The sequence below is a fragment of the Crocodylus porosus genome, unplaced genomic scaffold (assembly GCF_001723895.1).
Source record: "Crocodylus porosus isolate Cpor-Errol unplaced genomic scaffold, CroPor_comp1, whole genome shotgun sequence".
NCBI lineage: Eukaryota > Metazoa > Chordata > Crocodylia > Crocodylidae > Crocodylus > Crocodylus porosus.
In genome coordinates this window covers 2,360,049-2,375,638 of record NW_017728911.1, presented here as the reverse complement: position 1 = coordinate 2,375,638, position 15,590 = coordinate 2,360,049, and the positions used below count along the sequence as shown (strand labels likewise).

The window sequence follows — 15,590 nt, the reverse complement described above, 5'->3', positions numbered from 1 at the left end:
CCCCATTTACTCCCCCCACCCCAGATATACTGCTAAGCACAGGGCAGCACCTACTGTGAGGAACAATCCTGGGAGAAGGGGAGCATCACTCCACTTGTCCCCCACTCCCCTCATCCCCCAGATGCAGTGCTATCTTGCCCATCTCCTATAGCCAGATGGCTGCCCCTACCGTGGTAAGGACTTCTGGTGCCGCATCATAGTTCACACCTGAGGCTGGTACCCCCCCCCAATGCTACTGCTTGCCCAAGGGCACACAGCACGTCTGTGGCAGAACTGGGCCTCCTGAGTCCCAGCCCAACACGTTAAGGGCTTGCCTGTGCATGGAGTTAGCCCAGAACAGCTATTCGTCCTGACAGTCACCCCAGGCCAGAATATCCTTCATGTTCCGACAAGCCCTGCTAAGACACACGCCGCGGTCCTCATCTGAGGTTACCCGCAGTCCAAGGACAGGCAAAGGAAGAAAGCCTGGGAGGTGGAGAGCAAAGCCAGAGCACGGAGCTGTCAAAAGAAATTTAAACCCGGCCGAATCGTACAGCTCAATAGAAGCCCAGCTCTTATAGAGATGGTTTATGTTTAACTAGACAATATATGAGCCCTATTCCCTTAACTAATTTTCCTGGTGCCTTAACAGACAAAGCATTAATCGTCTCCTGCCATTATTTATTTATTTTCCTGGCCACACTCTGACAGGGCACCTTATTTTCTTTGTCAAATGCCATTAGTGCTCAGCCTGGCCATACAGGCCACAGAAGACAGATGCTGGTAATAATCATGAAATTCTCATTATTTACCCTCACTTCTATCGTGTTTAAGTTATTTATGTCCCTTGGGCATGGCCAGAGACTGTGGGTTATTCTGATAGTCAATCATAAAAATGCAATTGTTGTTACTTAATAGTCTCTCTGTCTCTCTTTCCCCGCTCGCCCTCCGCTGCCCTCCAGCTGTGCTCCACCTCACCCCGCATGGTCTGACTGGTTGGCCAGGACGAGTGGAATAACTTAGTACATGAAGGGAAGGTAGCACTGGCAGGAGGCAGGCACCGTGAGAGGTTCCCCCATGGCTCTGAGCTATACCAATGCACCTCTCCCTATCTCATCACCCTCCTAGTCTAGTCCTGAGCTCTGGGCTCTGTCGGTGCCTTTCACCCCAACACACAGCCCCTTCAAAGAGGGGGCTCATTTGAGCTATGCCCTCCTAGGCATTTGGCCGAGACCAACAACCTGATTTTCCTTCCAAGAAGGAAACCTCCTGCTCTTCCCACAAGTGACCCACTTTACTCTCTGCAGTGTCCTTCTCTTTAAAGAGGGGTGGAAGCCCAGAAGTGGCCTGTTAGCCTTGGATGGTCTTTCCTTAGCAGCTGTCCTTACAACCACTACTCACCTGTGCTATCCTTGCCAGACTCAGCTTGCTTCTGTAGGCTGAAAGAGGAGCTTAGGCTCCCTAGTCCATACACCACTTTCCTTTCATCCCAGAGCAGAACAAAGTGTTGAAACTTCCTGCGGAGCAAAAACTTCCAGTACGTTTCAGTTTGATGATACCAGAATGATTTTACAGTCAAAGCGCTTTATTTCAATGGCATTCTTCCAGATACTTTTTATTCTACCATAGAAAAGTCAAAAGGAAGCTTTTTGATTGTTTTCTGTTGAAAATTAGGCTGAAAGCACATTTCTGTCATGTTTTAGTGTTGTCAAATCAGGTTTATCAAGCAGTCACTGTTGTTGGAAAATGTGTGACCAGCTTTAGAGGTCCTGGGGCACTAATGACCATAGACCTGGGTTGGTGTTGAACTAAGGCTCTATGGCCATTGTCTAACCTTTATCCACATTGCTCCTTGTTTACTTAACATACCACACTCTTTATATTGCCCTCCCTGGGCACAGAAACAAGAAAGCAAGGAGGTTTAGGTCTGAGGCATCTTTGACTTCACCTTCACCAGAGAGAGTTCGCTATAGACCCACAGGCTTGTCTGCAGTTAAGTGTCTCTGAAATGTTTCCCTATGCAGTGAGACAAGCACTGGGAAAGTCACTCTTTGATCTCGTTTTGTGAAGACTTATTTGTAGCTGTCCAGGCTGAGATCAAGCAGCAAAATATCTTGCTTCAGGACAGATGAGCCTCATGGTGTATGCATGTGTGTGTGTGTAGGAATAGCAATTCACCCCAAGTAGAGCTGCACCAAAATCTTCCAACTAAACATTTTTCCTATGGAAACTGGCATTTCAGTGTCCTGAAATCAGAGGGGTGGGGGGCAGCAGTGTTATGCTAATTTTGACCAGATTTGTTTAGAAAATATTATCCAAAGAAAGTGAAGTTGTAGCTGTGATGATTCAGGAAATAGGCAAGAGGCAAGGAGTTTTTTTGCGTGATATCTTTTATTGAACCAACTGCATGGTTGGGATAGACCTAGACAAGCTTTCAAGTGCAATAACACATTGCATTTGAAAGCTTGTCTAGGTCTATCCCAACCGTGTAGTTGGTCCGATAAAAGATATCACCCACAAAAATCCTTGCCTCTCATCAAAAGGAAGTCGTTTCGGCAGAGTCAAAGCAGAATGTTTTCTCATTTTCAGAACATCATGTTTCAGTCTTTCAGTTCAAAATGTATTGTGCTTTGTATCAACACTAATTGTTTAAGAAGCTTGAAAGTGATTCCAAACCTTGTGATTGACCCAGTGTGAAATGTTTTGAAAATTTCACTTTGTGGTAGATTTTTGACATTTTGGTCCAATTCCAAATGAAAACAAGATTTAAAAGATCAGAATTTCTTTTGAGATGGGAAAGGCATAGTCCTGACTCCTGCCCTGCCCCCCACCCCACCCCACCCCACCCCAGCCACATGGAGAGCAGGGCACAACTGGTCATATACAATCTTTGCCTGTTGGCTACTGCCAGAGATGAAATATTAGAGACAGAGCCAAATAATGACATTCCAATACCACACACCAACCCCATTGCCAAAGCTATCCCACTCATTTAGAATGGGGAATAATCTGAAACAACCAGAGTGTACAGTGAGGCCATCAGAAAGCAGACCAATACAAGCGATATTTTAATTTTTTTGTTACCAAGCTTTTCCATCTAGCTTGCTCCTAGACTTTGTCCACAGCCCCAACAAAACTGGCCAGCCAGGTAAACACACTGTGTTGACTTGCAAGTCCTGCAATATGTGACATTTCTCTTAAATCCCCAGTTCCTGGAGTCAGGTGATGATGGGAGAGGTCTTGGCTTTCATTAAAAAAAGATTCAGGGTCTTTACCCTTGGTGCTAATGGACAAGAACCTAGCAAGGGGTTCTGAAACCAGAAGGTCCATGAGAACCTTTAGTGTATTATGCCTTAAAGCTCATTAGTTTTAAGCCAGTCTCTTCATTTTGGGGGGAACTAGCTTCATGGATTTTGAACATTAAGGCATATTAAGGCGATTTAGGCATGCATCTACACATGGATGGACTAATGTGCATTAAGGCACATTAAATTTAGGCGCGAATAGCTAAGTCGCATTAGCACATGTGCAGATGCGCTAATGCACATGAACACAGTGTGTATCCATTGACGCATACCGAGTCAATGTGCATTAGCACATCTACACATGTGCAAATACACCTTAGCTATTTGCATCTATATTTGATACGTGCTTTATGCAAGTATCAAATTTAGGCTTACATAGCCTTAAATTGCCATTTTTAAGGTGCATTAGGGGCACACATGTGTAGACATATGCCCTCAATGCGCCTTAAAAATGGTGACTTTAGGCCAAGCCCACTTAAAAGAGGCACATTTAGACATGCCCTGGGAGCTTACAGTGATGTTTCATGGGCACGGGATAATGGGTAGACTGCAGGTTCCCAAGGTTTAGAGACCAGCCAGCCATCCATGTAGATGGATCACGTCAAAATGGGATGAAAGAGTTTTTATGAGGCGGTAGTCATAGAGATGCTGTATGTTGCCTCTGGCTGTGGTCTTTTAGGTCCAAGTGATACAGTTCTCCAGAACAAGTGTATGTTTGCAATGCTTACAGGCTTCCCCTTGTCCAGTAGCCCCACCTGCACACTTTCTGCACACTTGGTCCACTTGCTAATGGAGTGTGGTTTGCTTTTAGAAGACAGGAAGCTCTTCGTGGGAATGCTGGGGAAGCAGCAGAGTGAAGACGATGTCCGGCGGCTGTTTGAGCCTTTTGGACAGATCGAGGAATGCACCATCCTCAGAGGGCCTGATGGAGCCAGCAAAGGTGGGAGGCAGATCCAGCAGTATCTGAGCACTGGTTGGAGGCTTCTGGGAGTCATCCTATCAAGTGTAAACGTGACATGGCTTGGGCCAGAACTCCAGGCTCTGTGAATATTGGTGATTGTGGAAAAAGTGTGCAGCACGTGTGTTTGTAGCAGGATGACTGTATTTTCTATGGGGTGGGATACAGCTGTGTGAGAGATGCTCCAGGCACCCAGATGGGTCATCATGGCAGCCTCTGCCCAGGGCACAGGAAGGTGGTCATAGATATGGTTAGGGAGAGCTGGGCAGGGTAATGGCTGATATAGTCCAGCTCCCTGAGCCAAGGGAGGTTGGGGAGCTCTCGGGCAACCATGCCAGACACAGGGGTCAAACTGAGGGCCTGAGGTGGGGTAAAGGGACTGACTTGGTGGGTTGGTGAATTCTGAGTAGAGGCCAGAGCATGGAGCAGTGGTGGCAGAGCTGGAGTCCCAGAGGGCAGTAGCAAATCGGTGTGGGGTAGAGCGGGTAACTGGCCTGGAACTAGTCCTTGCTGTGTCTCTCAGTGGCAGCACCTGGCTGTCCCCTGCCCTTGGAGGAGAACTTCCTTTGCACCATGGACAGAACCTGCAGGACTGAGCACTTCAGGCCCAAATCAAGCGGGCACAGTGCACTCCTGCCCTCCCTGGGGGATGGAGCTTGGATCCACGCGGATGCAGTCGTTGCCATCAAAGACTAGAGCAGGAACTGTAACATACTTTGGCTTAATCTGTCCCAGGACTGCAGCCTTCTAGTGTATGAATACCTGCCACCACACCCCTGCTTTCCTCAGCCAATGCCTGAAGCTCCACTTCATCCCCTCCCAGGTATCCCTAATAGTTCCCTGCTCAGGGTACTCCAGGGACCATCCTCTAAACACTGGTCATGGGGGCTAACTACCCTACAGAATGTGTGCACATGTGTGCAACACACACACACACAAACACACACGGGCTTTGAGAGCACCACTGAAGCCTCCATCCAGCTCAGCCTTGTCCTCTTCCTCCTCCGTTCCAAAGCCGGCACTGACATCTTCCTTTGTACCTAAGGATTTCAGAGTTCCTTGCAGGTGTTAAGAGTTACCTGCCCCCTTTTACAGGTGGAATAACAGGCACAGCGGGTGACTTGCCCAGGGATATAGGTCAGTGGCAGAGCTGGGGTGGGACTGTCCAGGACAGGCTGAATTTCCTGCAGGAAGTTTGCCAGCATATGTACTAGGCCTGAGCACATATTCTCTTCCTCAGTGAACTGCTTCTCTTTGTCTGGCTTCCAAGCTGACAGCATGCTTTCCTTTTCATTCCTAGGATGTGCCTTTGTAAAATATGGGAGCCATGCAGAGGCTCAAGCAGCCATCAACAGCCTTCACGGCAGCCAAACTATGCCGGTAAGTGTCAGAGCTAGAGCTGGAGGGGAAAAGCGCGTGGGTTTTCCTTCCTTTCCATAAGTAAGATCTGTGGGAGCTGTCCATTGGATCCAGATGAGAGCTCAGCCTGGAGTCCAGTACCTCTCAGTCCAGTCCATAGGCCCGCTCCAGTGCAAACCCACCCACTGAACTGACAGGGCTCGGGCAGGGGTGTCTGAAAGGGGAACTTGCCCTAGTGACTCATGGACTGTTTCTAGTTCATACCTGCTCAGCTGGGCTGCGATTCCATCCCAAACTCACCTGCTTCTGCCCAGGTCCTGAGGGCAGCCCCTAAGAAGAGGCTGGAACAAAATGACAGGTTCTGCAGGAAGAGTCAACTGGGCCAAAAGGCCCGTTGGTCTGAGCCAAGTGACAGGCTGAAGGAATTCCAGGGAACAGAGTTAGAGAGGTCCTGCTTAGTCCCACCTAGCCCAAAGCCCTCTGGCCAGTGCACAGTAGTGCAGGTGAGGTTTCCCCATGCTGCATTGTTAATGTACTTCAGTCCTGAAAGAAGGAACCCGTTGCTACCCCACCCCTGTATCCCCCTCATCCATGTGTGCACTGGCAGCTTAGCCAGCAGCCACCATCTTGACCTGCAGCATCTCCTCTCTGCCAGTGCTCCTCAGTCCTGTCTTGCAGCTCTCCCTGATACTGCAGCCTTGGACCTCAACTAAGCAGACTCTTGGAGTGGGACAGGCTGCTTTTCTGATGTAGGAACAGATCTCCCAAGAATTGAAAAGGGACCTGCAGAGGCCTCTGCTCTAAGTCAGGATTTGAAACTCAGCCTTGAGAGAAGGCGTGTTTAGGTGCAATGCCTCATGTCACTGAATCCTGGCAGGCAGCTGGGCTGTGACGTTCTCGGGCACACGGTTGGCCATTTTGATGTAGCTGACTTGGCTGACCCTGGGTGGTAACTTTAACATTCAGTTCTCTTTCATCTTCTGCTGTAATTCTAAAGACAGGAAACAGTTGCTCAGAAATCTGGAAGGTCCCCACAGTCCCACCATAGCTCCAAGGGCATAACCTGCTTCGTCTCACAGTGTTCTTGGCAGGAAACTGCCACAGGGTTGTAGTCTCAGGAGGGGTAGAAATGGGCACTCCCACTGGACATGCTCTCTCCCTCCCTGCCGAAAGCACAGAGCTTTCTCCTTAATCCAATCACCAGCTAATTTGATCCTCCCTTTAATTGGATCAAAATCTCAAGGATCAAACAATTTGTTGTAAAATAACACAAGGTCCATCCTTTTGTTTTGATCAGTGTTGAGCTCTCCAGGCAGGTGGTAGGGGATAATTCAATCACTAGCTGGAGAAAGTTGCCATTTAATTAACAATGAAGGTCAAAATTCTGAATGAGAGAGAAAGGAAACAGAGTCCAGAGAACAGCCATGATTATAAAAGACGACTATAATTAAACATTGCATTGATCAGCCGTTGCTATCGACAGCCTGGGCCAAGTTTATCCCTGGGGTGACTCTAGCAAAGTCGGGGTAGAATCACTCTGGAAATGAATTTGCACAAATGTGCGTGAGGCGAGTTCTGAGAAGCAACCTGGTGGGTGCAGGATAAACAAAATCAGTTGCTCATATAAATTAAAGCGATTGGAGCCTGCAGTTAGAGAAGGAAGAGGACACCTCCCTGCCCTCAGGACCTCCCAGGCCTGGCCTGAGCTAAGGTGAGGCTACATCTCAGAGCAGAACACTCTTCTTGCAATGCATTTTAAAGTCACAAAGTATTCATGCAAAAAAACAAAGGTGCAGGTTTTCTTTCATAAACGTTTGCTTCTGATTCACCATTCCTAATTTTCAGAGGGGAGGATTCTTTCCAATAAGAATCTGAATGAATGCATCATGAAACACTGAGTGACTGTAAGTTGCCTTCACTCCAAGCAAGACAGCAGTACAGATAGCATCAGCGTTCATTTGACTTGTCTTCATTCTAGACACTGTTCATCACACTGACTGCTTATTCTGCTGGCCTGTTTGTTCCTTTTTATTCTTCTCAGTGCAATGCATCACGATCAAATAGTTTCTAGGTATTAAAATAACCCCTGTACATGTTGATTGAGGCATTGAAATTCTGGGATGTTTCAGGTGTCCTGAAAGAAATTTCTAGGACATCATATACAAAGCAAGAGAGAAAGAAAGAATGAACAAATGAACGAGCCAGGTTGAGAAAACAGATGGTTTAAATTAGCATAATTCTGTTGACTTCAGTGCCCCTATGCTGATTTACACCAGCTGAGGAACTCTCTCTACCCAACACAGAGGAAGAAGTTCAGATCTAACAAGTAGTTCATAAAACAACCTAGTATGGAGTAGACTTATGCCAGTTACCATGAGATGTGTTGTGTTAATCACTAACAGTTATAGGCCCCTGCAAACCAGTGCTCATGGGCACAAAGTGATGCCACTGTTCTTTCTCTTTCTCCTAGGGCGCCTCCTCCAGTCTGGTAGTGAAGTTTGCAGACACAGACAAGGAGAGGACCTTAAGACGGATGCATCAGATGGCAGGACAGCTGGGGATCTTCAACCCAATGACTATCCAGTTTGGAGCCTATGGGGCATACACGCAAGCGGTAGGAGATGCTGCTTAATCAGATGGAGAATGAAATGTCCACTGGAGATGTGGGGTCATCTCATGTGGTTGCCCTTCTCAGAATGAATGGGGATCTGTTCATATAGACTGCACTTACCCTAACTTGAGGATGCCCATAGTAAATTCTTAGTGATAGAGTGACCTGATGTCAGTGAAGAACTAGATTATTAAGCAATAAGGTTCAGTGCCCCATGCACATGTCAGCTGGCCTCCCCACCCTTTTGGAAAACATGACACAAAACAGTGCTGCCATTCACCACCTTCAGCCATGATCAACACTTGCTACCTACTAGAAAACAGTGGCAGGCCAGCAAGAGAAACACCCACTTTCTACAAGCTCATGGTGCTGGAAGCTGAAAAACTTGACTAATGGCTTTTCACGTAGGAATTTTCTCTGGATTTTTTTTGTGGCTGCTGTCTTAAAGCGGCATGTATAGGCATAAATAGCAGGCGTGGATAATCAAATCCCAAATGTCCCCTCCACCCCCGACATTTAAGTCATGTCAAGACTGTATTGAAATACCGATCAATCAAAGTCACCATATTCTCATTCAAGGCCGAAACAAAGCCTGCACTCAAACCCACTGAGCTATTGCTATTGAAATGCACTTGCTATTGAAACCATCCTACGATTCAGCGGTGCCTTAAAGCTATAAGGATATCTCCGAAACTACTATACATTTTGGGTCAATTTGGCACCGTGGTTCTGCAGGTCTTTACTCATGAGAAACCAAGTGTAGAATAGCTGGGCAGATAGAAGCATTCATAAACACCTGCCCAAACAGTGCTTGGCGTCACAACCTTTCTCACAGTGTTTAATTGTATCTACTCAATGTTGAACTCACATAGAGCAGAGCACAATAGGATGATATCTGATGTAGCACCTTTCATTCTGAAATGCTAGATTAGGCTCTGTGCAGCAGACACTCTGGGTGAACTCGCTAGCCTTTTTTTAATATAAGAGGTCAGGCTAGATGATCACAGTGCTCTATTCAGGCCTTAAGATCTATGAATGTTATGCTTTCCAAAGTAACAAGCTTGATAATGGCAATGCATTGCCTGCAAGTAAGCACTTTACAATAGGGCATGTGGTGCCTGAGATCTGTTTGACCCAGGGATGGACTGCTGGCAGTGGCACTTTTCCAAATGAGCAATTTGTCTGGATACGTCTGGCTGGAAAGCCACTAGAGACAGCCAGAAAATAGGACCTCAGTGTCACCTCTTATCTGAAGGTTCTGCATCTCTAGCAAGGCAGCAGCAGGCTCTCTCTCTTCCCCGTACTGCAGGTTAGTGTGAGTATTTGGTATAAGCCCAAGTCCTGCTGTGGCAGCTTAATCCACTTCTTGCTGGCCCAGAGACAAGCGCACTGCCAACAGCCATGCAGGCTGAAAGGAGAACACCTGCCTTGCTCAATCCCACCCAGACAATATTTTCTTGAATGCCATTAGGCTGCTCAAAAACAAGCCAGGAAACAAACAGACCCAGATCCAGAGGTTTACCCACTGTCTCCTTGAGGTTTACAACCAGCGCTAGGATCCACACAGCATGGAAAACACCCCTTCTCTCTTTAATGAATCTATCCAAAGGGCATCAGTAGCTCAGGCCCCCCTCTGCTGTACCCAAGACACTGCTGTAGCCAGCAGTGATGAAGACAGCTACACAGGAATCACTAATGGTTCATAGGCCCAAATGAGAGAAGCTAATTGACTCTTCCCTCTTTCTCCCCTCCCTTCCTCTCTCATTTTCCTTTGCCCATCCATCTCTCTCTCTCTCTCTCTTTCTCTCGCTCACTTCCACTCCCTCCCTCTTTCCTTCTTTCTTTCCTTAAGATAATGCAGCAGCAGGCAGCCCTGATGGCTGCAGCACAAGGGACCTGTCTGAACCCCATGGCAGCCATCGCCGCCGCCCAGATGCAGCAGATGGCGGCCTTCAATGTCAGCGGGCTGGTGGCTGCACCTATGACCCCCTCATCAGGTACTTGTCACCCAGTGCTGCATGAATACCCAGAGGCACATTGAGAGTATGGAAGATGTAGAGACCTGGGAATGGCCAGTGCTACTGCTTTTCATGTATAGGGCACCTGTCCCCTATACATGAACTGGGAACTGGGACAGTAACAACCATGAATCTTTCCTGTTTGCCAGCTGTGCCTTTATGAAGTGAAGTGGGAATCTGAGGCCAGTTCCTTAAGGACAGGTGGCCATATCTTGTAAGCACCCCTATCAGGCACTGGTTGGCAGTCTCAGTGGGCAGCAATACATAGAATAGGCAGGGAAGATTGAAGCCCCATAGATGGTCCCACAAGAGGAGAGAGCAGCAGCCCTGACAGACAGCAGCATGGGTAGGAAGCTCTCTTGGTACCAGTCACAGCACTTCCCTCCTGTGCCTGTCTTGCCTCCAGGGCTGCCAGCCTGGCCCAACAGGGAGATCCAAAGAGTAAAAGGCATGGAAAGAGGAGCTTTTTGGAACATATGTTTCCACATGCAAGAAGAGTGACCAAGGTACCAGCCACTGTCTTGGTTGCTTCCACCCTATGTCTGCATGCATGGTGTCCTGCTCAGTGGGAAGACAGACCTTCAGCTGGGCTAGCCCCACTCAGCAGGAGCTGTGCAGATAAGATCTCACATCAGCTGTAGAACCAGTGGTATTAGAGTGAATGGGAAGTGGAAGAGGTGAGCTAGGCCTGGCCTCTTTTATTTTGTGAATCAGAGGCCCATAGGTTTCCAACAGAACTGCCCCCCACCCCTTGTGCAAACCCGCCTGCTGGGAAGAACATCTATTTCTCTTGATGCTCTGCTCAGATCAGAAGATGCAGGTAAGAAAAAAGGGCACTAGTGTCCTACATAAGGGCAGAAAGGTGTACAATAGACTGGAGAGTATCTGGCAACTGGAGTTGTCATTGGTTTAGATCCTCATTGCTGTCAGTCTCTCAGGATACTGCAGACTATGGGCCTGGCCAAGAAGGACAATGCTGGGAAAAGTCTGACTTTCCAGCACCCTCTATAGAACCTGTGACCAGTAGCTTGGATGTTAATCCCAGGGCATGTTATACAGGTAGCTCCCAGCCAGCCCTTTAGTGGACATACCTTGACACATTAGTGCCCTAAGGCTGCCTGTACCTCTAGTTGGGTTGGTGTTTGGAGCAGGCAGCGTCATCTAGCCTGCCTTTCCTCTGTGTGCCCCCTGCATGGCCACATCCTGCTGGCTCCAGCTAGCTGATAGCATCACAATTTCAGCACTGAGGCTCGGGGTTACCTCAAAGCACCACAAGGGCCTGGTTGGTACAACTGGTTGGTCTGGCATCTGTAATGAGCCCTCCACAAGCCTCTCCATCCAAAGCAACCCACCAGTCAAAATCCCTCTGCTTGACTTAGGCCATGAGTCTCAAGTCCTTCCTGTAGGCCACCAAATCCCTACCCTGAGGCACCCAGAGCTAAAGTTGTTGCTCTTTCTCTCCTGCTACCCTGTCTCCTCGGGGCATAGGTACAAGCACGCCTCCAGGGATCAGCACAGCACCGGTCCCCAGCATAGCCACGCCCATTGGAGTGAATGGGTTCAGCCCCCTCCCACCACAGACCAATGGGCAGCCAGCATCAGAGACCATTTACACCAATGGAATCCATCCGTACCCAGGTAGGTGCTGGGGGGGCCAAGACCTTGGAGAAGGAAGCTTGGGAGTATCCTGCTGTTTTGGGTGTCTGGGGAGTGGCTGCAGGAGGTGAGGTGAAATGGGTGGTGGGGAGGATTTGACCCTAGGCCATTGATTCTCCACCACAGTCTGGCTACCCATGGGGGGTGTGTTAAGATCCTTTCAGGGGTGCTGCAGGGTGCCATGCATTGTTAGCATTGTTAGGTGTGTTAGTGGATTTGCAAGATAAACCCAGAGATTTCAAATAGGAATCCAGGGTGTTAAAAACATTCTGCTCTGTTGCAGTATTTCTGAGTTGTCTGCAACACAAGAATTGCTCTATTATTTTTCTGTAGATAAAAATCAAGTGAAAACTAAGAGCTGATATTTTCCAAGAGGCAGTTAGAGTCTACGAAGGGGTGCCTTGAGTCTTAAAAGGTTTTTAGAACCACTGGCCTAGACAAAAGTTGGAGGCCAGGAGCCTCTGTGCAGGAGTACATAAGGAAAGGTGGAGTATCCCCTCACCTCTGTGCCTTCTGCATAAGAGCTGGCCACATTTGCAGCCTTTGTAATTCATTGAGCACATGGGCACACAGAGAGACAGGGCTGCCTGCAGCTCCTCTGTAGAGCAAAGCACCTCCAGGCCATTCTGTCTACAGGATAGTGAGCGCACAGTGTGGCCATAAAAGAGCCAAGAGTGTCTCGCAGGTGAGTGTGCAGGAGGCTAGGACAGTATGGAGCCTTTCACTCCTCAATATGGCTTTAAATCAGGCAGTCAGTTAATTGTAGGGATGATGCGGGCAGTTGGTGATGGGATACAGTCCCTTTCATCTCTAGCTTACCACTTCCTAGCCTCACTGGGTCTGTGAGAGCCAAAGGTTGTACCCATCAGACATCTGACATACTAATTCACATGACACAGTGCTATGAGGACTACACTGTTGTGCAGGAGAGTGCTAGAGTGTGTGGTTAGAGCCAGGTCCATGTCCAGACCCACAGGTTTTTGTTGGTTGCATTGGTTGTGTTCTGTCCCTGGTCACTATAAAAAGCAGTTGTCCTGCTAGTGTTTGCCAATAGAGCCAGTCAGGAATTTTTCAGTGAAAGGTTTGGTTTTTTTCCCTGCCACTGGAAAAGCAAGAGAAAAAATTCTTATGAAAGAGCAGCTTTCACTGCATTTAAAACAGTATTTTACAATATTTTGAAAGTGTCAGAATGTCCCATGTCAGCATTTTGGAAGGAAAGGCTCAGTTTTTTTATGCTTGAAGCATTTTTTCTCATTTAGAAATTTAATTCCATTTCACCTTCAAAATGTGAAAGAAAAAGGTTCAGGTGAAATATTTTGAAATTATACAAAATGTTTTGATTGCCCCAAGCCAATTATGGGGGGAAGGCGGCATTGTGTATATGATGTACCAGGGGTTCAAACATATGGCCCATGGGCTGGATGCAGCCTGTGGAACTGTTCAACCCAACCCTTGGGGGTCCCAGAAGGAGGCCAGTAAGGGTGGGGCAGCAGAGGCAAGGCCTTCTGCTGAATTCCCCACAATGAAGCCCCCCCATGGTCCCATGTGTCAGCCATGGGGAGGGAGAGAGGGGCAAGCAACGGCTGTGCTAACCCCCACATTACTGTTTGCCCCCCTGCCAGATCCAGATCTGGCCTGGGAGACACCAGTGAACTTGATACCCCTGCAGTCTAGAACTGTATATTTCAAAATAGTGACCTTTTCTCCTAATTTGGAATCAGAACATATTTTTAAATCTTGAATATTTCTTGGGATGGAAAATGCATGTCCAGTTGGGCTGTGTTCTGCCATGCTTCTCAGGACAAGAGCTTCAAGCTACTGCCCTGGCTGACACAAACCTGGCTGCTTTCCTGTTAAAACTTATTTCCCTTAGAAGGGCCCAGAACCTGGGGGCACAAAGGCCCCTGAACTCCTGTTGAAGGGGCTGGGAGGGAAAACTGTTGACATCTCCCAGAATGAAGCCTAACTATTCTGGAGGCTGCATCGGGTGGGCCCCAGATTCTGAATAATTAGCGATTAGGTTTGCCCCTGTTACTGTGTATCCCAGCACAAATTGCTTTGTTAAACTACAATAGGAAGCAGGGGACAAAAAAGCCAATAGGAACCTGGTTCACTGTATCTCTGAGTGATTCCTTCTGGCTGCTCCTGCTGTGCAAGCTGTTTCACCTCTGGTTTATCTTGCTTACTCTTTCTTCCTTCTCCTTTCTTTTCTCTTTCCAGCTCAAAGTCCCACTGTGGCAGATCCCCTCCAACAAGCCTACGCAGGCATGCAGCACTATGCAGGTCTCAAACTTTGCTTTGCAATTCTCCCTCTGTCTCTTGCTTTCCCTCTGTCTGTTCTTGGTTGGTTGTCATTGTCCTGTGGCTTTTAAAGAAAAGGAGCGTGGCAGGAATGGTGTGGGAAGCAGGGGCTGCTGGATGGGGGCAGGTAGCAAGACACACACGTCTTGGCAAATGTTGCTTCTTATATGGAGTGAAATCATCATGAAATCTGATGGCCTCCTTTGCTCTGTGCCTGGTCACGTCGGGACAGTTTCTTCACAGATGCACACTCCTCTGGACACAAATTGTAAGGACCAATAAGAGAAAGACCGGGTGAGCAGTTTCTCTGGCCTCTGTTCTGCAGAGCTCAACACTTCTTCAGCTTTGAAAGAAAGCTCAGGAGAAGAGGGAAAGTCTTGCAAAGAACATAGGAGAGATGATCACAAAAGGGACCTAGACCTTCCTGCTTATTCCTAAAAGAGCTCCAACCCCAGCAACTGGGCTAGGAAATAACTCAGAGCCAGGAGTGTTCATTTCCATGGCTATACCCCGGGATGCTGGCTAATTTAAGTGACTGGTCGGATGAAAGTGTGATGAGTTTTAATGCAAATAAGCTTGAGATAATTCAGTGGAGAAAGGGTAGCTTGCAGCATAGATATACATTAGGGAAAGCTAGCAAGGAAGCAGCCACAGAGCATGAGAGAGATTTGGGGTAATGGTGGAGAACAAGCTCAATATAAGTTCCTATTGCGAGTCAGTTGGGTTGAAGGTCAGGTCAGTACACTTCTCCGAGGAGAGTCTGCCAAGAGAGCACTTGGAAGGAAAAAAGAGGTGCCAATTAGCACGGAGAGGAGTGGGTCTTGTTTGTTCTTATTTGTGCTTTCATTGTCCCTTACAGTATTTTTCCCCGGCTTTTACCGGTTTACATGTTTGGTACTAGCAGGAAATTAAAAAAAAAAAAGTAATTCATAATTGTTTGTTCAAAATATAATTGTTGGATGAGGGAAGAGCCAACAGACAGAAATATAATCATAGTGGAGGATCATGAGGAACCCTGATGATATCAATTTAATTAGGAATGGTCAAAAATGTTCCATCAAAAACTGCTTTTTAACAGGAAATAAGTTCTTTTAACCAAAGGAAAATTTTGATTAAAAAACTCACTGGTTTTTGGCCCCAAAAAACCCAATTCTTTTTTCATAGAAAAAATGCCTAAAAAACAAAATATTTCCATATGGAAATGCTGTCCAAGTGCCTTGGGGGAGCTGTGTGTTGTTCGGGTGCCTTGGGTCTGTATTTTCTATGGGCCAAACTACTCAGTCAGAATACATATCCCATGATGCACGGTGGGTAATTATTCCCGTGATGCATGCTTTCTCTCACCAAAAAGCGAGGACATGTTGCACTTCAGTCTGACCAGAAAATTCGGCCAATAAGGGGGT

The 15,590-nt window shown here is 47.5% G+C and overlaps 1 protein-coding gene across 6 annotated transcripts in view; it reads left to right on the top strand.

Moving 5' to 3' along the window:
* The window catches only part of CELF6 (CUGBP, Elav-like family member 6), a 192,031-nt gene that overhangs the window by 142,330 nt on the left and 34,111 nt on the right, over nucleotides 1-15,590 (top strand). For 3 of the 6 annotated variants that reach the window (XM_019533278.1, XM_019533283.1, XM_019533277.1), the window contains exons 4-9: nucleotides 4,096-4,224; nucleotides 5,543-5,622; nucleotides 8,072-8,215; nucleotides 10,065-10,209; nucleotides 11,719-11,868; nucleotides 14,107-14,169. In XM_019533278.1, coding sequence (XP_019388823.1) covers nucleotides 4,096-4,224; nucleotides 5,543-5,622; nucleotides 8,072-8,215; nucleotides 10,065-10,209; nucleotides 11,719-11,868; nucleotides 14,107-14,169 — 711 coding nt within the window. The remainder of the gene's footprint in view (nucleotides 1-4,095; nucleotides 4,225-5,542; nucleotides 5,623-8,071; nucleotides 8,216-10,064; nucleotides 10,210-11,718; nucleotides 11,869-14,106; nucleotides 14,170-15,590) is intronic. The other 3 variants (XM_019533282.1, XM_019533281.1, XM_019533279.1) reach the window with 2 other exon arrangements.